Here is a 21,634-nt window from a genome sequence, read left to right on the forward strand (position 1 = left end):
TCTCACACAGTCTTGTGTAGTATTTGAACGCCTCGCAGATGTCGACGAATCGCAGTACTGCAATTTCATCCAATCGTGTTCCGGCAAGAGACGTCACATCCGGGTTTTGCTGCATGCTGGGCATCGTGCGCTAGTCTTTGCTGCGTTTCATCTTATCAGCGTAAGTTAATAACATTTTATCAGAATAAATTAACAGAAATGACGCTTACCTAATCATAATGTGTTGGCCTATGAGGTGTTTATTTGTCAGTACATGTTCAGTATGTTTTCTGTAAAAACTGAAATACAGTCGCGAACTAAAATAAGTAGAGTTGCGTATGCAGTACCGTGAACCCTCGTTTATTTGCTGATGTTTTATCAACCATGTTTGTTTCACTCAATCAAATTGTTGTCACTAAGCAAATAAAATCTGAAAAAACAGCAAACATAATATTTTCTTACTTCTTATGGTTGACAAGTGTGTTGTGTTTGTTTGGACTTAGGTTGTGTCATGGCTAAAGACAAATCACAGCAGAAGCCCACAAAGAGGAAGAAGTTGCCTCCAGGTGGCGACGAGGTTTGTGTGGAGCAAACCAAAGAAAGCAAACGAAAGAGGTTGAAAGTTGAGGTGAGCGGAACAGTAATTAGAATAACTGTTGGGAAAGAGAGTTTCATTGTTTGGCAACACAAGAAATGATGAAGGAAGTCCAAGTAGTGAAAAACAAATAGCAAAACTTGATTTGGATGTTGTCATTGTCATCTGCCTTTTTTAGAAGCAGAAAATAATCCGATGTATTAATTTAACGCCATATCGCCCAGACCTACTTACATTCATTCATCTGTGACAGCACTTACAGGCTGTTTTTTTTTTTTTTATCCAGGAGGCTCCAGTTCAAATTCCAGACGTTGCCCTTGCGGTGGAGGAAGAAAAAAAGAGCAAAGTCAAGAAGCACAAAAAGAAACAATCAATGGAGCAAACAGAGACAACAACGCAAATTCAGGTTTGACATGTTTAATATATATTTATCTGCCTGTGTGATTCTGTCATATTTGTTTTGTGCCGCTATCTGATCAACATGCAAAGAGTGACACCAATGGGGGGGGGGGGCGGAGTTTGGATTCCTCTGGCCTAAACTCTCACTCGTATCTCAAGGCAACGCTGTATTTGATTGTCCAATCCAAAGAGCAACTCGAGGGGGAAAAAAAAAATGGAGTGGTGGGTGCACGCTTCGACATACGCTTTGTGCTTTTTCGAAAAACGTCGAGCTCTACGACTCGATGTCCTGCAGTGTGTCCGCGATCTCGATGTGCGGCGTGATGATGTTCCTGTTGGGCTGAGCGTGCGTGGCGCGCGGGCAGCAGTCGGCCAGCCGCCTGAACAACCCGCAAAGCATCTCTCGACTGGGCTGGTGCGCGAGCGCCACGAGCACCAGGCTGGCCCCGCTGCCCGCGAAGAAGACCAGCTCGGCCACGCTCACCAACGCCCGCTCCCGGTGGCTCAGCTCGCCCCTCGCCTGCAGCCGCGCGCCCCTCGCCAGCGCCGTCGTGTAGATGAGGTGACAGAAGAGCAGCGTCGCGCTCACCGCCAGGAACGCCGGACCCTCATCGGAACCCGAGAGAAACCTCCAGTTGGATTTGCGTCGCCGCACGCAGCCGCATATCACAAGCGCCAGTTGGAGAAGGAAAGGGATGAGGAAAGCCAGGCACAGCTTTGCCGCGGCGTACGAAACACCAGCGTCGATCGGATCCAGAAAACAGTCCGTCTCCCGGTGGAGACCGTCCCTCGGTCCTCGGATGGCGGCCAGAAGGAGAGAAAGGAAAAGGGACGTCAGGACCACCAGCGCCGCACAGGCGCCGGGCCGCCTTATAAGGGAGTCGGGCGGCGGGTCCAAGGCGAGGACGTAAGCCATCAGCGCTAAGACCAGCAGGCCGGCGAGGGACGCGGCGTTGATGGTGAAGGAAAGCGCGGCGCAGCCCAACGCCGCCGTCCTCAGGCTGTGAGGACGGTGCGCCACGTTGTAGAAGGAGAAGAGGAGGAGGAGCAGCTGAAGGCCGCAGAAGGCCCACAGCAGCCGGTCCAGCCAGGCCACGCGGCGCTGCGCCCTGTAGATGCGCGCGAAGGCGTAGAGCAGGAAGCAGCCGGCGAGCAAGGCCGCGGCGGCCAGCGTCAGGTAGACGCGGTTGGCCGAGGTGATGAGGTCGGCGGCCGCGATCAGCTCCAGCGCCGCCGTCGCCGACGGCGCTGAAGCGTTGACACGCGCAGCCGAGCTGTTGGCAAGCGCTTGTGTGGTGCGCTCGCTGGACTGCAAAAGAGGAGAGCAGAGGTTCGGAAAACAAAGCAAACAAACAAACAAACAAAAAAAAAAGAAAAATTAGGGCCTGACCAATATGGATTTTTTTTTTTTTAACCCGATTCCGATATTTGGCAGAATAAAATGCCCGTAGCCGATTAATCGAACAATTAATTAGGTCTTTTTGTTGTACGTCTTAATATGGAAAACAACCCCCCGCCACCTGCCCCACCAAAAAAAATCAGCAAAAAAATACAGCCAATTTTTGTAATTTTTTTTTTTTTTTTTCAGTCAGGCTGTAATTATAATGCAATCCAAGAATTAAATACAGTAGTGTGGTAAGTCTTTGTCAAAAACGGCAGGCACACCGGCAAAATTCCCAAGTATATTTAATATTATTGTAAGTCGCTATAAAGTTTTGCAGCTACTTAACTTCAACTTCTGGACTTAAACATTAGTGTTGGCAAAGCTGTGGGAGCATTTTATGCACTTTAAGATAAACCACCCAAAGTTTAAAGTACATCCGATTAAATCTCTTGGGGGAGTGTAATAAAATTTGGCTTCTATAAAAGGTGGAAAGTTAAGCACATTTTGAAAGGGGGGAAAAAAACTGTCCGACTTCCTGTTAGGTTTAGCAAATGGCTCCAAGAGACTTTTTTGTAGGTCTTGAGCTGCTGCACGTGCCTCAAACGTTTCTTCGATCTTTTTTACCATTAAAACTTTCTAGTGGGTGCTAGTGAGCCATTTTTTTTTTTATACCGCACAATAAACTCATAAAATCTGGATTATTTTGCCAACATTTTCTAACGTTTCCTCAAAAGTCAAAGACCGTCAAAATCAGCATCATTTTTCTCGGCAAACAGCGCGTCGCCACGGCAACAGCCTTCGCCCAAATAAAAAGCTTTGCTTTGACTTTGCGTCTTGGATATCTGTCGATGAAACAATCACAGTTCGAGGAGGACTTTTTTCAAATGTGACCTTTTGTGACGTATCGAAACTTCTACTTCAGTTCAGCACGTGAGTACTTTTGCCACTTCTGTCGGTTTTGCGATCAAGCGTCTGCTCGACTGCCACACATGTTTCCACTTACCATTTTTTTTTTTTTTTTTTTTTCTTTCTGGTGGCGGTGGTGTCGTCACTCACTGGTCTCCCGCTCGTATCTCCCGGCCGGACGGCTGCCGCTTGAGTGTGAGCCAGGTGGCCTGATTTAAAAAAAAAAAAAAAAAAAAAACGATGCTGATGCTCCTTGCGGGGACGCGAGCGCTTACGAGAAAAGATTGTTCTACTTGAGCGGGCAGCATCCCGCCAGCATACTTTCAGAGTGACTTCGTGGCCATGTGATCAGAACATTTTCCGCCCCTCCTTTTCTGTTTTTTTTTTTTTTTTTTTTTTTTTTCCCGCCTTCACCTTGCAGACCGAGGACCGTTAAATCACAGAGCATACTGGCGCCCTTGTTTCGCCTCCCCTGAGAGTTGAATTTTGTTTTTGGAGAGGGCTGTGGTGACGTGTTATTTATTTTATTTTTTTTCCGGAGTGTTAGCTGCTCCACTTGTTTTCCACACCAAATTGAAACATTTGACTCAACTGTCGTCTTAAAAAAAACGAGTCCATTCCGCGATGCTGAAAATATTGTACAGGAAACCCCCGTCAACGTGCAATGCAACAGGAAGTTTTTTTTTTTTTTTTTTTTGTATGTTTGTTTTTAAGCTTAGCTTCTACGTGGCTCGTCACCTTGCACTTTGCAGAAATACACTTCAGGAAACTAACTGTCTTGCATGCAGAATAATGTCAACATTTTTTTTTTTTTTTTTTTTAAATTCAAACACGGATGTTTTATTTATGGATGTTGGATTGACTTTTTATACACACTCCCTTATCAAAAGTGTGGGGTCACTTGCAATTGTCCTTTTGAAAGTGGATATATACTGTTGATATAAAAAGTCTACACACCCCTGTTCAAACGTCATGTTTTTGTGATTTAAAAAAAAAAATTTGACCAACCTAAATCATTACAAATCTGGCATTTGAACAAGGGGTGTGTAGACTTTAAAATGTCAAGTCCTGGTTAAAATGATTCCTTTCTTTTGAGCTGAAATGAAAAATGGTCAATATACCATCCATCCATCCATTATCTGTACCGCTTATCCTCACAAGGGTCGCGGGGCGTGCTGGGGCCTATCCCAGCTGTCTTTGGGCAGTAGGCGGGGGACACCCTGAATTGGTTGCCAGCCAATCGCAGGGCACACAGAGACAAACATCCACACTCACAATCACACTTAGGGGCAATTTAGACAGTCCAATCAACTTACCATGCATGTTTTTGGAATGTGGGAGGAAACCGGAGTACCCGGAGGAAACCCACGCAGGCACGGGGAGAACATGCAAACTCCACACAGGGAGGCCGGAGCCGGGATCGAACCCACGACCTCTGAACTGTGAGGCTGTGAACGTGCTAACCAGTCGACCACCGTGCCGCCCGGTCAATATACCATTTTTTTTTTTTTCTTTCCTTCTCCGGCTTTTGTGGAAAACATGAACTTGAATGCACCAGATCGGCTCTCCCGAGCCGTATTCACAGATCGTTGTTTGTTTTGCTTTGGCGCGTTAGATTTCCGATCCAGCCGACGCTCCCGAGAGAGAGGAAGACTTGAGCCCGGAGCAGAGGCGGGTCCTGGAGAGGAAGATGAAAAAGATCCTGAAGAAGAAGATGAAAGCAGAGGGGATCATCCCACCAAAAAACAAAGAGTCCGGGCCCACCGCGTCCCAGCAGGCCTTGGATTACCTCACCTGGTAGAACGCTTGTTTGACTTTATGACTTCATTATTTAAATCTTGTTGTTTTTTTTGTTTTTTTTCTATACTTAAGCCCAGTGCTAAAGTCGAAACTGCTATGCTACTTTGTTATTGTTGCTATGATGGCAATCGGAGAGCTAGGTACTTTTTTAGGTGCAAAAACAAAACAAAACACAAGAACAAAGATGTAGTTTGTTTTGTAAAAAATTTTAAAAAAATTAAAAATTGGACTGTTCCAAGATGAAATCATCAAATTAGAGTTTAAGTTTGAGAGGCACTGTTTGTAACAACAGCGTTGTCGTTTTAGCTGGGCTCACAATCGTGCGGCGTGGAAGTTTCAGAAGATACGGCAGACGTGGTTACTGCAAAATATGTTTGATTCTGATAAGGTAAGTGCGCCACACGTGTTCTCGTCTGATTACGAACGATGATTTGCGCCCTGATATTCACATTTGGTTTAAAAAAAGAAAATGGTACTTGTTTGGGAAAAAAAAAAACTGAAGATATGCCATACTGTTTGTAAAAAGAGCCAAGTTTAGCCTGGGTTGTTAGCGGACGGAGAGAGTCTTTGCATTGTGGTGCGTTTATTCCTCAATCAGTCAAGCAAACACAACCAGCTAATGTTTTTCTTTTGAATTTATACCTTTTCGAACAGCTGAACTTGATTTTGGATTAGTCCGAGGCACTTTCACAATCCGCTTGAACGTCTTCCTACTGCGCGTCGTTCAATCCCTCAACATTGTGGCAATTTGCCGACAGATTCCAGATGAGACGTTCTCGGTGCTGCTGCAGTACCTGGAGGCGCTCCACGGGGGGTCGAGGGACACCACGGTTCAGAAGGCCCTCGTCCTGGTCCAAGAGTCGGGGCAAGCGCCCGATGATGAAAATGTCCAGAAGAGGGCGCACCGAGCCAGAGAAGTCATCCAGATGCTTTCCTAACCTCAGGCTTGGACTTGATTTTGTCTCCATTTTCGATTTTCTTTTTTAACTTAGTCAGTGCCAGTTTGGCCTCTGATGACATCTTCTTCCTGTTTGCGTTTATTTTGGCTTATTTCAAGACCAGAAATCAGACAGACGGTTCATACTCGTTCCAGGTTGTAAACTTCAAGGAATTTTCCCCCAAAAATTTTTTTCCATTTTTTCTTCGGCAACGTTCCTTCTCGTAACTTTTTGGGCAGTGTTTTAAGGGTGGCTCTGTTAAGACATTTAAATTCCACGATGGTATTTCAGTACATTTTGTAAACTACGAGAGTACTGTTTAAGTTAAGGTATTCACATTTTTGGGCGACATAACAATGACTCGAAAAGATCTCATGATAGTGAAACGTGCAGACTGCATTGTTGTTGTTGTTTTATTTGATGTACGAAAATCCAAATGCTGCACATTCTGTGTGAATGGTGAACAGCATGTTGCATTATTAAATATTTCTTATCCCCAGCATTTTTTCCCCTACATTCCCAAAATGTCTCATAGAAATGACAAGACATTTTTACATGTTTAACTCATCCTTCCATATTTCTTAACCATTTCAACTTATTCACCCAGGACATTTTGGGAAGTATTTTTCATATTTTTCCATATGGATGGGGACATTATAAAAAAAAAAAAAAAAATAAAAAAAAAATAAAAAAAATAAAAAGTACCTCCTATTTAAAATGGCTTTTTTTTTCTTTTTTTTTTACTTGTCTCCCACTTCACTTCAGCGTCATCTCCTCAGAAATCGCAGTGTCTGGTTTTGCCCCGTTTTAAAGTTCATGTGGATGGCAAAAAAAAAAATGAAGATCCTCATTCTGCGTCCTGATTGGTGAGCTCAAAAAGGCCAACATCTCCACGCAAGTGCTGCGCCTCGGCTGTCGTCGTGGCACCTTTTGCCTCATCTGTGACACAAAGCGAGACATGAAATGCGGGCGTACGTTTTGCACACTCGTCGACGGTTTTTCAGTGAGTTGAACCTGGTTTTGCATCAAAAGCAATATTGTGATGAGTGAGCAGGGCTCGCAGTCTCGCGATCTCCTCTCGCTGGTTTTGGAAGTCCTGTAAAAGATAAACGGCCGCTCTTCTCATCACTATTGAACCAAGCATACGTAACCAAGTCATGTTTTCCGTCGCGTTATACTTGCGCCGACCTCGTTACATTTCTGTAGGGAGTCGTGCGTTTCTAGTTCAGCTTCAACCTGGGGCAGCTTCGTGTTGACTTTTTGACTCTTCAGGAGGCCGGCATCCTCCAACACATCCCTCACCAGATTGTTGTAGCCCTGCAAGGAACATAGGCGGCATTCAGCTCGGATTCAAAAAGGAACAATTCTGTAGCTTTAAGTTTTTTTTTTGTTTTTTTTGCTTAACTTACTTGCTCGGTGACGAGCCCTTCATAGCGAGCCTGCTCTGCTTCGTCCCATTCCTTCTGCAGCTTCTCATTTAGGGTCGGGTACACTTCAAAAACAGCAACAAAAAAAAATCTGACCGATCCGTTCTTGTCATAATAAATAATTCTGCTCATATTGTGCGTTTCTCAGCAGGAATTAAAGTCACCATTTTTAAATAAATAAAAACGCCGGAATTGTTAACTAGCGCAACGTTAAGTGTGTCTTTGTAAACTAGCTCCTCTGTTCGCAGCCATGTTGTGTGTGAAGGCAGTCAAAGTCAGTAAGGACGCCATTCAAACGACGAAAGCTTTTAATAAAAAATATATTTGGGGGAAGAAAAAAAAAAAAAAACAGTCTTGACAAATAAGATGCAATACATCGATCAAGTCGCCCGGTCGTATGACAAACTCGTCGTCTTACCTAAAAGAGAATGCGGGTGGCAAACAAGTGGCGTCTCAAAAGTTAGCGAGTATAGGCAAGTGCTAGGCTCCGACACTTGAGCAAGCCTGCTTTGGTTGCTGCAGGCAAGAAGCACCTGCAAAAAAAATGGCACAAACTCTATTTTATATATACACACCACCCACAAAAAGTTCAGGATATTGGTCTTTTGGGTGAAATTTATGGATGAACCTACTTCTCGTTAGAGAGCAGCAAGTTGTACAAAAAGTAATGAAGCGTTGACAATCAAACGTTTACTTTCGGTTCATCCTGAAATGTCAGCCACAACTTTTTAGGGGTACTTTCCGCTCCACTCACCTTTGCCTCTCTGTTTGTGGTGCTACAAGTGTCGCCGTCTCTCATCCACATACCCGTAAAAGTGTTGTTGGCTATCTCCCACTCATGCCAGATCCTGTCAAGAAAACACATCGGCTACGCTCACTGCTGAACATCCGGGCTGGCAACCGGAGGCGTCTCACCCCAAGATCCCACTGTAAGCGTTCCATCGGAATGACTGTTCGTGCTGGGTGACGTTGTGAAACGGACACAACTCGTATCGATACCTGGCGGTATGGTAGACGGTCGCAAGACGTACGTGAACACGCACTTGTGTTTTTTTCTTTTCCTTGTGGCTGAGATTCTGAATCATACTTACATTGACTGCGTAAGACTGAAACACCTTCCAGCCAAATGAAAAAGGTGGGAAGGTCCTTGTGGAGGAAAGACGTTCAACAACAAAACTGTGTGACTTTTTGGACCAACGTTCAAGATTGAATAAGATATGATTTTTTTTAAAAATGGCATTAAAGTTACCGGACACTGGTGAGGGAAGCACTTTAGCCTGCAGTCTGCTTCCCTGAGCCAGAAAATTGTTGTTCACCCTTTGGAGAGAAACATTCAAAAATTAGCTTAACTGTGGTGTATAGTAAATGGATTGATGGATGTTAATCTATTGGAGCGCTGTAATGCCCTCGCATGTGGGTAAGGAGAGCCACGGTCAGCAAATGTACTTTCAGTCAAATACACAAAATATTGAGAACACTTGCAAGGAGCTGCTGTATGCCACAACTCACACCCAGATGCTCACACTGAAGTAACCAGCCAACCTAAGTCCAGCTCCTGACATCACTCACCAGGCCACGCCCCTTTAAGGCACATCCAACACACAAATGCTACAGTACATACAGTAACTGCACTTTCTAAAAAAAAAATTCTTTGTTTAAAAACATGTCGCATGTTTTTGGGGGAGCTGGAATGGAGTAATGCCATTCCAGATGTTCTCAGAGCACCGAGTGGGGAGCAGTGGAAAAACAAAATGTTACTGTATATTTATTTATTTGACGAACCCAAAGGTATTCGGCGCCTCGACTATCTTCATTTTACCGGCGATTCCATGAGTTACTGTGGAAAAGGAAGTCAAACGACACAAGCGTTAATCTTCACCTTGGCTCATTCATGTGGCTCATCTCCGTCGATGTCATTGTAGCGATACGCAAATTAAATTACGTTCCGATTACTCACCGAAAAGGGACTGGTACACAGTGAAGGCGAGTAATAAATTATATGTCACACGAAACAAGAAGTACATTTTTAATAGTAGTGGTTAAAATATTTTCGTTGACATCTCTTCACGTCTGCCGAAATCCAAATGGTCTTCCGGGTAAGACAGTCACGTGACAATAACATATTTTACGCATGCGCTATATACTTTAGATAAGTACGTCGCGTTGAATTTGTACAAGCCACAAAACAACTACATCGCAATTTGTGATACTTTAAAAAGCTGCGGCGGTATACGAATTTTCATTGAGATACACGTGACTTACTTGCGAACAATCGGGGCTGAATGTCCTCCTGTGACGAATGTTTCAATACATGCTAATGCTAATTGTTTCTAGCTAACATGAAGCATGTCTTGTAGGTACAGACTTAACCTTTGAGGAAAACGGTAATAACTGCTTAGACTGTAGGGTTAGAATATCAATTTGGTGTGCGAAATGGGACGGAAGAAACAGAACAAGTTTGTGCGCCCTGACAAGGGAAAAGACAAACGACACAAATTGAAAGGGAAAACTTTAGAGGCTTTTACAGAAGAAATGCACTCTGCAGTTGAAGGTAAACATCCAAACATTACATTTGCATTACGTTTTTGTTTGTTTCAAATTTGGTTTTCCGTTTTTTTTGTTGCATGTCAGAGTTGTGTAATTATAGTATAAGATCCTAACTAAACACGTCTGTCAAGTTGTGCTAGATTTGGTTGACTGAGTGTAAATGTAAACACCTCCAAAGTGGTGCATGATGATGATTACTGTATTATAATCTTGCATGATATTCTGTTTGTCTCTGACAGCAAGTCTTCACAGAGAGGAGGAGGGGGCGGAAAGCCCTCAAGTGAAGCTACCTTGTCCTCTTGCCATGTGGGACCTGGGCCATTGTGACCCCAAACGTTGCACAGGCCGAAAGCTGGTCCGCAAGGGCTTTGTACGCACCCTGCGCCTCAATCAGAGGTTTAACGGACTCATTTTGAGTCCCATGGGCACAAAGTATGTGACACCAGCTGACAGGTATGTCATTGTTACCAAATTACACTACGGAGTACTTTGATTTGTTGTAGATCAATTTACAATATTAAACAACGGCAGAAAACATAAAGTATCATCCTTAACAGAGGTACTGTTTATTACACATTCTGCTAGTTGTACTAGTCTTGCTCTGACCAGCCAATCAGGTGATGCGTGAAACCCGCCACATAACAAGCGACACGACTGAAGGTGTGTTTTAATTGCAATCTCTTTTCTTTGAATTGTGAACTGAATGGAATGTCTCTTCCCAGGCAGATCGTGGCCCAGAATGGACTGGCTGTGATTGATTGCTCTTGGGCCAAACTGGAGGAAACGCCTTTCAATAAGATGGTCGGAAGTCATCCGCGCCTGCTGCCTTACCTCGTAGCGGCAAATCCGGTCAACTACGGAAAGCCTTGCAAATTATCTTGTGTCGAGGCTTTTGCTGCCACTTTTTGTATTGTTGGTAAGGCCTGCGTAACAATCTTCTTTTTTTTTTTTTTTTTCATTTTCGGTGACTCAAAATGTACACATCCTGTTTTGAATGTCGCCAGGTTTCGAGGAACTGGCCGTGCTCTTGTTGAAGAAATTCAAGTGGGGCACCGTGTTCCTGGAGCTCAATAAAGTTCTGCTGAAGCGCTATGCTGCCTGCCAGTCAGAGGAAGAGCTGCTCACTGTAGAAAAGGACTTTCTCACCACTAAACCAGAGGAGGAGGAAATTGGTAAAAAAAAAAAAAAAGGGTGAATTTGCAATGTGGGCTTTATTATGTGTGTAACAGTGGGGTTAGATTCTTTGTAGTCATTTGCTTGCCATTGAAGTTTTGACGTACACTGGTTGAATGGTGAAAATGGCTGCAAAAAAAAAAAGAGGCTTCAAGCTGTTTATTGCCACTGGTTTTGAAGTTTACTGTCAAATTAAACATAACCCACAGACAATTACTGTGTTGAAAACGACCACTCAACTTTACCTTGAGAACGTGAGCTATCTTAATGCTAACACACAACGCAAAACGTCATAGATGGGCTAATTAAACTAGCATTGATGTGGTGGCGGCCTTATAAAAACAAATCTTACTGCACCTAATCAAGCTAGTTGTAACACTCTTCTTCACTTGTGTCTGTATTATGCTGTCCCCTGGTGGCCAATGCGAACACTTTAAGAAACAATGCGGGGTTTTAGCAGAGTTCCAGTAATGTAATTTCATATCAATGAATTCAATTTTGTTATTGTGGGAACCTTGTTTTTAAATGAAGCCTCTTGTTTGCAGATCCATTTGATGTCAACTCAGGAGTAGAATGTATGAATCTCAACAGACGTCACTGGTGAGCGCCTTGTATTTCATTTGGGGACATCTTTTAATTATATTTACGTTGATGAATGCTGTCATTAGAGTCCAGGACTGTAATCCAATTTTAAAATGATTGCATTTGCTTATGAATGAACATGATCCTGTTGGCCAGTGTCACACGTTGAAAAATCACATGGCACAGCAACAAACAAAAATGTCACCAAATGTATAAATACTTCGATTATGATGGACACAGGTTAACTGTACCTTCTGTTATCTAGTGGAAGAGCATTTAAATGTTCTGCCTGTCCACACATCGCTGGCATAGATAGAAGAATAGATGTGCATTATTTGTCGTCAATTGATTTTCAAACCAGTGATGTGAAATTGTATAATTTGTGGCACGCACACACACCGCTTCAACAATGTTTTGCTATTCTTCCCATTTTCTTTTTTTTAATATATTTAGGGAACCTGATGAGGAGGATTCTAGCGAGGACACGTCCGAGGATGACGACGACGACGACGATGATGATAATAATGATGATGATAATGATGATGAAGCAGAAGAAAAAAACATCGATGAGTCAGAAAATGCCTCACACGAAGAGGAAGTGGCAGTAGCAGAGTCGTCACAATAAAACAGATCTACACTTAATTATTGTAAGGACTGGCAAGCCAAGATGAAGCCTCAAACGCTTATAAATGTTTTGGCTAATTTATATGTCCTTTATAAAATATCTTTACTGTTTTTCAGTGCTGGGAAGTAATGTACAAACATTATTGTACGTAAATAGGATTTTAAAGTATCTGTACTTGAGTATTTTTCTGATGACTCCCTATATTTGAAGCTAGATAGCTGTACTTTCTACTCTTTACTTGGTCAAAACAGGCTTGTTAGTTTTTTCCACCTCTGCAGATGACGACGGTAAAAATGATGTAAATAGAGAGGCAAAGTCAACTGAAGTTGAGATCTTAATTGATGAAGGTCTTAAAAGGTGAGAGAGAAAAAAAACGGGAAACATGAGTCCAGAATTCTTTGATGTTGGCTAGAAGAATAATTTGTGGAAAATGCGTTGGTTTGTGCTGGCCTTAAATATACCAGCTTCTAGCTGTAAAAAAACGTACTGGTAAGGTATATATATTTTTTTGTTATAATAAGCCCATTGAGCATTTTGTGCCAGTCAATATGACTCACTGTGGCAAGTCTGGTGACCTATGATGGGCCAAGTTGCAACAACAATTTGCACTTTGGCATTCATTAATTTCGTATTGGTGAATTCTTTTTATTTTTTATCTTATTCCACCACCCCTTTTATTTATTTTTTAATTTGCCCCTCCCAATTTTTTTCACCACGGTAGTTTCGCGGATTTTCTTTAAGCGAATAGCGAGGTTCCACTGTAAATAGCAGAGCAATGGGAATACGTTGTTTTGTTAGTTATTTTTAGCTCAAACATTTATTTTCATTCCGCCAAGTTAGCAAAACGAGTATTATTTATATTTGACGTTAGAATATTTTTTTTTACTTTTGCCATTTCAGAGTCTACTTTTTTTTCGAACGTCTATTTTTACAGGAGGCTTTTTACAAAAATGTTATACACTAAGTACAAAGTGTGAATACTTTTGCAACCTCTAGTGTTTTGGGGGCATTTCTGCACTTCTACTTGGGGAATACAAATGTTCCCACCGCTTTACCTGACTGTTTTAAATGGAAACCGCGGTCAGTAAACGCAGCATCTTGCTACGACCACCTGGCAGTGTCATTAAAAAGACTGGCGATAAAACGCTGCGTGCAAATTGGTTTTGTTTAAAAAAATATATATATATATATTATTTTCTGTCCTCTGACGGAGTCTTTCCAGTCAAGTGAAGTTGAGTGTTGTACTGTAAATGTGGCGAGGGGGGCGGACACAGCGGGACTCTGCTGTCCTGCGGTAACATTGTTGTGGAACGACGTCACAGCTCGAAAATGAAGGCGCAGAGGCAGCCATTACCGGAGCTTCTCTAATTATTTTATTCCAAATAAATACTCGCGGAAAACTCCCATGGCAAGAGCTACAAGTCAGCTGGTGAGTCTCACCGCTTCGACGCGGAGCACACTACGAAGCCGGCGGCCCAAACGTGGCGTGTGGCGGCTGTTTGACAACAACTAGTTAGGTCGGGCCTTCGCTGGAAAAGCGCTAGCCTAGCCGCAGAGCTCGTTCGAACGTTAAGAGCTCATAGCAACGCTAGCCCGGCTAATTCAGGCGAACTACAGCGACATTCGCCAAAATTATTTGGCTTTGGTGAGAGCCTGGTTCAACCTGCGTGTGTGCTGTGCCCGGGTGGGCTTTGTATCAAATTACAACCGGCACGAAGCTGTTATTTGTGGTACACTTGGTGCTGGTCTGTATCATTTGGCTAATGCTAAGCTAAGTAGCTTCGCGCTTTCAATGTTAACTCTGGCTGTCAATTCAATGTGGTGCACAACTCAACGAACAGCATATTAACTCACGTTCTGACTGACAAGCGGTTCAATGAAAATATGAGAGTGTGGAAATGTTTTTGAAGTTGAGTCCCCCACCACCCCACCCCCCGCAACCTGACGTTGACGTTGAGCTAATTTGCTGGCTGTTAGCGCAAGTTTGTAACTCACTGGCAGCCAGTGCGGCTTGCTTGGCATGGTAGCCCGAGAAAGTTCACACAGGCCGGCCCGATGCAGCCGGAATGAGCCCGTAGGTTTGTTTTTGGGATCTGGCTCTCACTAGCAAACATTACGTGGTGGAGCCGCGGAGAATGAGTCAGGGCATAGTTGCTCAGTATGGGCCGGGTGAGCGGATAAAAAGCGGATAAATGGCCACACCTCGGTTGTGAATGAGATAAAAGACGCCCTGGAATTTACAACCTCGCACTGTTTGTTGTCTCGGGTGTGAAGTGGTGATGATGGCTGGGTTTTGTCCAAGTAGAAAGGTTCTCAAACTTTTACCACCTCTAAAATACTTGTCTCTCCTAGACTAACATCAAAATACAGGAATCTGTAGGGCTGAAAGAATTTTTTTTTGGGGGGGGGGAGCTTTTAAGCAATACATTAATCAGTATTACATCAAACAATACCAGATTTTCTATGTATAGGTTAGACTTATATACAAAAATAATACCACAATTCACCTGTATGATAACAGGATGCCAGCACCAACTATGGGCCTGGCCATCAAATTGTCATCTCTATGTCAACAAGGATAGTTTTGACAACATTGTCATTTGTCGCGAAACTTCTGAAAAGCCGAAGTTTGAGATCATCAAAGCATGTCTGTGAAGTGAAGCTGCTTCATTGAAACAACAGGCCTGCATCTTATCTTCCTAGTGCCCCAACTTACGGGTTTTTCAAGCTACGAGCCATCGCCAGGTCGACTTTCTTCTCTGCTTTGTGTTGCGAATCCAAATTTGAGGCTGAATCGCGGCCGACAGCGAGCTTTCAGTTGTTAATTCAACGGGACGAGCGGTCAAACATGAAAACACTCACAATGACTCCAGCTCACTCACGAGGCCCCGCCTCTTAGAGGCGCACATCCAACACAATCATTTAGTAAGTAATTACACTTTTATAAAACGATCATATTTATATTGTGTGTTTTCTAGCATTCCAATTTATTTCCAAGAGGGGAAAAAATTGATTTGTTGCACCAGTCAATTGGTTTCCGAGCTTGGTCCAATTCAAGTCTTAAGTCGAGGTGCCGGCGCGTTTTGTTTGATTGCGCATCCGCCACGCCGCTGACTCGCGATTTCTCTCCGCTTCCAGTATGATGTCGTGCCTATCCAGCCCAGCGTTGTCATTTGTTCCCGCTCGCATCCATCAATGGTAAGGAACCACCCCGACTTAAGCAGCAGCCACTGTCCCGGCATGGAGGGCTCGCCCTCGGAGGCCCGTGCCGCCGGAGCGTCTGCCAGCGGCCAGGCCTCCGGCCTCCGCGCGCCGAAGGTGGCTCAGGCCCCGCAGCCTCGCAAGAAGAAGCCGGAGGACTTCAAGTTCGGCAAGATACTGGGAGAGGGCTCCTTCTCGACGGTAGGATATGCACCTGTGGATATTTAGCGCGCATTCCTCTTCACCTTTTTTTTAATTGGACTTGGGTAGCTGTTGCTGCACGCTAGCATTCCTCTGATTAATGTTCTCGGATGAGTCATCCTCTTGAATTACATTTTTTTTTTTTTTTTTTTTTTTACTTTTCAAGGTTGTCCTAGCAAGAGAGCAGGTAACAGGCAAAGAATATGCAAGTAAGTGTTAATATTGGGCAAATGACTGCAAGCAGACGTGCGCGTGTTTAGACGGGTGCTCTCTGTGTGTTTATTAAGTTAAGATCCTGGAGAAGCGGCACATCATGAAGCAGAACAAAGCCCAGTATGTGAAAAGAGAACGGGATTTGATGTCAAATCTCGACCACCCTTTCTTCGTCAAGCTCTTCTTCACATTTCAAGACGACGATAAGTTGTGTATCCTTTTTCACAAAAGTATTAGTACCCATATGAGTTTCTGTTTCCCCAAAGAAAGACAATTAGACGTTGTAAACGTAAGCAAAGAGGAAGTATTTGTTTTGTTTCAAAGACTGCGCCTTTTGTTGCCGTCCTCCTTGACTGGGATTTCTCAGATTTCGGTCTCAGCTACGCAAAGAACGGCGAACTCCTAAAATACATTCGTAAAATCGGTTCCTTCGATGAGACCTGCACTAGATTCTATTCAGCGGAGATTGTTAGTGCTCTGGAATACTTGCACAATGTGGGCATTATCCACAGGTGAGTACTGAAGGCTTTTGCAGTGGCTTTCCGCTTCTTTCCACCCGCGATACAACCGATGCGCGTTCCTTTTAGAGATCTGAAACCAGAGAATATTCTTTTGAGCGAAGAGATGCACATCCAGATCACAGATTTTGGGACAGCAAAGCAGTTGTCGTCGGACAGCAAGCAAGGTAGAGCGCAATTTTTGTCCGGACGCCTCCGGTCAAAGTGAGATTTAAATGTTGTTCTTCTTTTTCCGCAGCGAGAGCAAACTCCTTTGTCGGAACAGCGCAGTATGTTTCTCCGGAGCTGCTAACAGAGAAATCCGCCTGCAAAAGGTAATTGGGTTACGGTCACATTTTGGGACTTTTTTGTTTATAAGTTACATGATGGTAACTTTTTTTTTTTCTTCTTCTTCCTCTTTCTGTGTGTGTGTGTTTTTTTTTTTGTTTTTTTTTTTTTTAAGTTCTGACCTCTGGGCATTGGGATGTATAATCTATCAGTTGGTGGCTGGTTTACCACCGTTCAGAGCTGGGTAAGTCCATTAATGCGGTCACAGTGGTTAATTCAAATGGAAAATACCTCATAAATTTGTTTCACTAATCTTTTTTTCTTTTTTTTTTTTTTTTTTCTTCCCCCCCCCCGTAGAAATGAGTACTTAATATTCCAGAAGATAATAAAGCTGGAGTATGAATTCCCTGAGAAATTCTTCCCCAGAGCCAAGGATCTTGTCAAACAGCTTTTGGTAAGCCCTTGACATATCACTCGTAATAGATTGTAGGAGCAGCAAAACGTCTCAACTTTTTTTTTATTTTTTTTATTTTTTTTATTTCCCAGTCGCTGGACCCGTCCAATCGGATCGGCTGTGAAGAGATGGGCGGCTACGAGCCATTGAAGCAACACCCCTTCTTTGACACCATCTCCTGGGGTGACCTGCACGTGCAGACGCCCCCCAAACTCACCCCTTACCTGCCCGCCATGTCGGAGGACGACGAGGACTGCTACGGAAACGTACGATTCCTCTCCATCGCTGTACTCAGAATCAAGTCGGACAAATATGCAGCAAATTGGGGGGAAAAAAAACCCCCCAAAAAACCGCCCGTGTCATTTGTCCACGTAGTACGACGACCTCCTGAGCCAGTTCAGCAACATGCAGGTGGCCCAGTCCAGCTCGTCGCACTCGCTGTCGCCGCACGAGTCGACGCCCCCGCAGCGCTCGAGCAGCAACATCGAGCAGTACATCCACGACCTGGACAACAACTCGTTCGAGCTCGACCTGCAGTTCACCGACGAGGAGAAGCGCTTGCTGCTGGACAAACAAACCTCTGGAAATCCGTGGTAAGTGGCGACCGGCTTCCGTCTCGCAAATACGCACGCCAACGTACAAACTGAATTTTGGGCTGAACGTTTTTTTTTTTTTTTTTAATTCTAATTTACACAGGCACCAGTTTGTGGAAAACAATCTGATTTTAAAAATGGGTCCAGTGGACAAACGAAAGGTGAGTTTGGCTCAATTTGCTGTTGTTGTGTGACATTTTCCCTCAGCTAGTTGACATAGTAACTCTGTTTTGAAATTGTTACCCGGGGCTGCTTTACCAGCAAGTTTACTTTTTTTTTTTCTTTTTTTTTTTTAAATAGTAGCGCTCGACTGAAACCGGTTTGCGTTGCAGGGTCTGTTTGCCCGACGGAGACAGCTGCTCCTCACTGAAGGACCACACCTGTACTATGTGGATCCTGTCAACAAGGTCCTGAAAGGAGAAATCCCTTGGTCACTAGAATTACGCCCCGAGGCCAAGAACTTCAAAACCTTCTTTGTTCACACGGTACACACCACTACTTCCGAAGCCTTTTTTAATTTTTTATTTTTGTCTTCCTTTTGCGCTTTGTCAGTGTTTTCCGTTGCTTCACAGATCTCAAGATGCACCGATACCTCTCTTTTGCAGAACAAATACGAGTACTCACGGTTCTTTTCGGACTAATTGACTCATTTTGGATATATTACATATCAGCATGAATGACAAAAATATATTCTTGGAATGTGCAATGTCAGATATTGCCCGACTATATCACTTTGTCAATAATAATAATAATTAAAACAAATTGTCATTCTCATTCATGAATCGGCAAAATAGGCTCACAGGGTAATGATTATTTTTAGAAAAAAAAACAGGAAGAACGCAGCTTATCGCATGACGTAGCTTTTTTTTTTTTTTTTTTTTCTAAATTGTGATAAGCCTACTTTGACAAGACTTGCCACACTGTGCTCATGGAGTGGAACAAAGCAGGTTTGTGTCAGCCTGGCAACGTGGTATCGGCGTGTATAGTATCGGAGAATTTTTACTACCATTGACACTGTTACGGTTACCGGAAGTATTTTTAATGATGCTTTTTTAAAAATTTATTTTAAAAAATTTTTATGTCATTCCAGCCTAACCGAACGTACTATTTGATGGACCCTAGCGGAAATGCCGACAGATGGTGCAAGAAGATCCAGGAAGTGTGGCGAAAGATCTATCAAAGACACCAAAATCCCGGCCTATAGGAGCGCTCCCACTTCCTCCCGTGGCCGGCCCGCTTGAGCTCGCAGGCCAATCACTGAGCAGAGTAACACCCTCTTTAGTGCCCTTCATCACCGCAGTGTAAACAAACTCTTTACAAGACGCTGGCATCTAGACCTTGTTTGTTTTACTGAGTAGAATCATTGGGGGTGGGTGGGGGAGGGGGGAGTACAACTTTGGATTCAGGGTTGCTTTGCTTGTTCTTTGTGCTCCGTGCGAGGCTTCTCTTGCCATCGAGTCCCACCAAGCACATCTGCTTTTTTTTTTTTTTTTTTTTTTGTACATTCTCGACGGAAGGTGAAAGAGGCAAGCTGGGGGGAAGGGGCGGGCGGGCGAGGGCTCTCTCTCTCTCTCTCTCTCTCTCTCTCTCTCTCCAAGGACTGGTTTCCTGATATAGCGTAACGCAAAAAAAAACTATATATATTGATTTCATGTGAATCCCAGAGTCTAATTGAACCGTACCCCAAACCTGCGTCCCGTGTGCAAGCTGTAGACAGCCCCCCCGTCGTGTCGAGTGCATATCGTCCCAAAAGCTGTGCCGGACAGCGTCCGCTCGGTTCAGTCTGGCGCATTTACCAAACTCAAATGTATTTTTCTAAGAGCCCGTGTATTTGCGCAGTATTTGAGTTGTTTTCTTCAAACCCAGTGGTACTTGCTTATGGCGGTCCAATCAAGATTCTCAGCAGGTCTAAGCGTGAGCCTTCCATAGCCGTAAGTGACAGAGGAGGCGGGGAAACATGCCACTAGCTTGTACTTGCTTATCATCAACTCGCTTCCCTTTTCCTGCATGGCCAGTTGTGTAGCGCAGCCTTGTTCCTCTCTCCTAAGGGCACTGGTGATATTACAGTAGTTTATTCAAGTTTTTAAAAAAGGTGGGTATTTTTTTTTTTTTTTTTTTTTTTTTTTTTTTGGACTGCATTGGCAACCATAGCAAATGTTACTGGATGATTTGGCTGTTCTGTTCTGTTCACTTTGCTATTTCTTTGTGATGTGAATTTTTTTTTTTTTTTTCGGTGGGATCGTTTGCTCATCTTCAGTACATCCTGTTGAAATACAAAAAAAAAAAAAAAAAAAAAAAATCCTAAGTGCTGACCAGAAAATCCTCATCCAACAGAGATATTATACATTATACTATCGCTCTTTGAAGCAATCACAGGTTTCTCCAGATCGCTGGCTCAACTGTTTTGTTTTGTCCCCCCCCCCCACGCACGCACACACACCCTCACATTCAGCTCCAGTAGAACTTAAATTGGGTTTTCCGAAGCTCCATTTTTTTTTTGTGTTATCATAATTCTTTTAATTTTTGACAGATTACCTTCAGGTCCTTTTATTCCCCCCCCCCCAAAGGCCCTCTTCCTCCTCCTTTTGGCTGAGTCTGTGTGCAGTGTGTGACTGGAATATAGGTGAAAAGGACCCTGGGGGCCCAGGGGCTGGGCGTGCGAGGATATCTTTATCTGATCCAAATAAGCGATAAAATTGCTGTATCTGTCTATAAAAAGTCGAGGGAACACTCCAGAAGTGTTGGCCTCCTCCGCGCGGAGAATTTGTTGGAATCAAATCGATGGCAGTCGGTTACATTGTGTATGGAAAAACACTCTACCTGGCTTGTAACTGACGAGAACTGTGATGTACAGATAATGTATTATTAAAATCTGAAGCAAGTAATGCAATGACATTAGGATACAGTTTTTGTATTTTTATTCTTGTATAAGGTTATTAGAGGGCTATTGTTCAGCCTCTAGTTCATTCTGTGTTATTTAAATTCTAATATATGAATCATATTTGGATTGAAGTCATGTTCAGGGGCCATGTTGTGTATGTTTTGAGATGTAAAGCCTTTGAATGTGAATAATTATTGTAAACTATAATATTTTACAGCTTTTTTCTTACTATATCATACATTTTCTATTTGCTTAGTGATTTAATCATATTCCGATGATAATTTAATGAATATGTTCATTCTCTCGCTGATTTATTTGTGCGCTAGGTCAGTAGCTGTTGAATGACGACTTTTCCACTCAATGCTTGGTAGTCCAGTAATTAAAGCATGTAGGGAATTTAGGCATACGAAGAAAGCCATGTGTCCTGTCTTCTATTTTAAATCGCAGTCATGACACAGGAAAAGATGCAGCGTTTCACTGGCAATGGCTTCTCACATCCTGCAGCATGTAAATAAAGTATCAGCCCACCATCTGTGTTTTTTTTTTGTCTTGTGCAAATTACTGCATGCTCCTCGTCGTTTGAGCATTAATTCAATGTCCAGCCATGTACTAGTACACGCTGTCTTCCAAGTGTGACGACCACGTGTCACTAGTGAGGCAAAACTGCACTAGTTGACCGCTCAAATGTGCTACTAGTACTACTGATAGGGCTGTAACTGTAATTTATTGATATTCCGATTGCGATTAAAGGCAAAATAAGTATACTTAATGTATTCTCAGCTAATATAATTGTAATATCTTAAAAATAAATGTATCTTTTCACAAGTTATTTAGTGTTCGTGATGCCTCTAGACACTGTTATCCTATTGGAGCGCGGTGCGTATTTAAGGTTGAATCTGTCTGGTTGGTCTTAACTCCACGATATGCATATTGCACGGGCCATTATCGTGA

At 43.3% G+C, this 21,634-nt stretch overlaps 5 protein-coding genes across 11 annotated transcripts; 3 read left to right on the forward strand and 2 right to left on the reverse strand.

Annotated features, from left to right (window-relative positions):
- Positions 1–111: 111 nt before the first annotated feature.
- On the forward strand, positions 112–6,500 carry chlsn (cholesin). Its single transcript, XM_086015946.1, has 6 exons — positions 112–160; positions 483–607; positions 861–980; positions 4,879–5,060; positions 5,370–5,451; positions 5,822–6,500. Exons 2-6 carry the CDS (start codon positions 491–493, stop codon positions 5,999–6,001), a joined length of 681 nt encoding a protein of 226 aa, XP_085872072.1. The 5' UTR covers positions 112–160; positions 483–490; the 3' UTR covers positions 6,002–6,500.
- LOC147128868 (uncharacterized) lies at positions 865–3,613 on the reverse strand. Its single transcript, XM_086015934.1, has 2 exons — positions 3,361–3,613; positions 865–2,282 (listed from the first exon to the last, which is right to left on the reverse strand). Exons 1-2 carry the CDS (start codon positions 3,361–3,363, stop codon positions 1,248–1,250), a joined length of 1,038 nt encoding a protein of 345 aa, XP_085872060.1. The 5' UTR covers positions 3,364–3,613; the 3' UTR covers positions 865–1,247.
- Positions 6,397–9,532, reverse strand: gnptg (N-acetylglucosamine-1-phosphate transferase subunit gamma). Of its 4 annotated transcripts, XM_086015924.1 has the most exons (11): positions 9,386–9,532; positions 9,211–9,265; positions 8,678–8,745; positions 8,520–8,574; positions 8,344–8,427; positions 8,183–8,276; positions 7,847–7,961; positions 7,411–7,493; positions 7,190–7,318; positions 7,016–7,097; positions 6,397–6,940 (listed from the first exon to the last, which is right to left on the reverse strand). In XM_086015924.1, exons 1-11 carry the CDS (start codon positions 9,450–9,452, stop codon positions 6,849–6,851), a joined length of 924 nt encoding a protein of 307 aa, XP_085872050.1. In that variant the 5' UTR covers positions 9,453–9,532; the 3' UTR covers positions 6,397–6,848. The 4 variants fall into 4 exon arrangements, with proteins under 4 accessions (XP_085872050.1, XP_085872052.1, XP_085872048.1 ...); XM_086015926.1 differs by lacking the exon at positions 9,211–9,265 and having other exon boundaries at positions 9,308–9,396; XM_086015922.1 differs by having other exon boundaries at positions 8,344–8,745.
- On the forward strand, positions 6,656–12,534 carry tsr3 (TSR3 ribosome maturation factor). 4 transcript variants are annotated; one of them, XM_086015935.1, is made up of 7 exons: positions 6,656–7,004; positions 8,274–8,357; positions 10,215–10,428; positions 10,698–10,891; positions 10,980–11,147; positions 11,694–11,748; positions 12,184–12,534. In XM_086015935.1, exons 1-7 carry the CDS (start codon positions 6,965–6,967, stop codon positions 12,353–12,355), a joined length of 927 nt encoding a protein of 308 aa, XP_085872061.1. In that variant the 5' UTR covers positions 6,656–6,964; the 3' UTR covers positions 12,356–12,534. The 4 variants fall into 4 exon arrangements, with proteins under 4 accessions (XP_085872061.1, XP_085872064.1, XP_085872063.1 ...); XM_086015938.1 differs by having other exon boundaries at positions 6,656–6,867; XM_086015937.1 differs by having other exon boundaries at positions 6,656–8,455.
- A 1,086-nt stretch (positions 12,535–13,620) lies between these two features.
- On the forward strand, positions 13,621–21,211 carry pdpk1b (3-phosphoinositide dependent protein kinase 1b). The gene is made up of 14 exons (XM_086015921.1): positions 13,621–13,784; positions 15,494–15,757; positions 15,924–15,966; positions 16,045–16,182; positions 16,338–16,482; positions 16,558–16,655; positions 16,727–16,802; positions 16,931–16,999; positions 17,113–17,209; positions 17,302–17,475; positions 17,585–17,802; positions 17,906–17,963; positions 18,135–18,287; positions 18,893–21,211. The coding sequence occupies exons 1-14, from the start codon at positions 13,761–13,763 to the stop codon at positions 19,004–19,006; spliced, it is 1,671 nt and encodes a 556-aa protein (XP_085872047.1). The 5' UTR covers positions 13,621–13,760; the 3' UTR covers positions 19,007–21,211.
- The last annotated feature ends 423 nt before the right edge of the window (positions 21,212–21,634 follow it).

Source organism: Filicampus tigris, chromosome 19 (assembly GCF_054856515.1).
Source record: "Filicampus tigris isolate MCC_2025a chromosome 19, RoL_Ftig_1.0, whole genome shotgun sequence".
Classification (NCBI taxonomy): Eukaryota; Metazoa; Chordata; class Actinopteri; order Syngnathiformes; family Syngnathidae; genus Filicampus; species Filicampus tigris.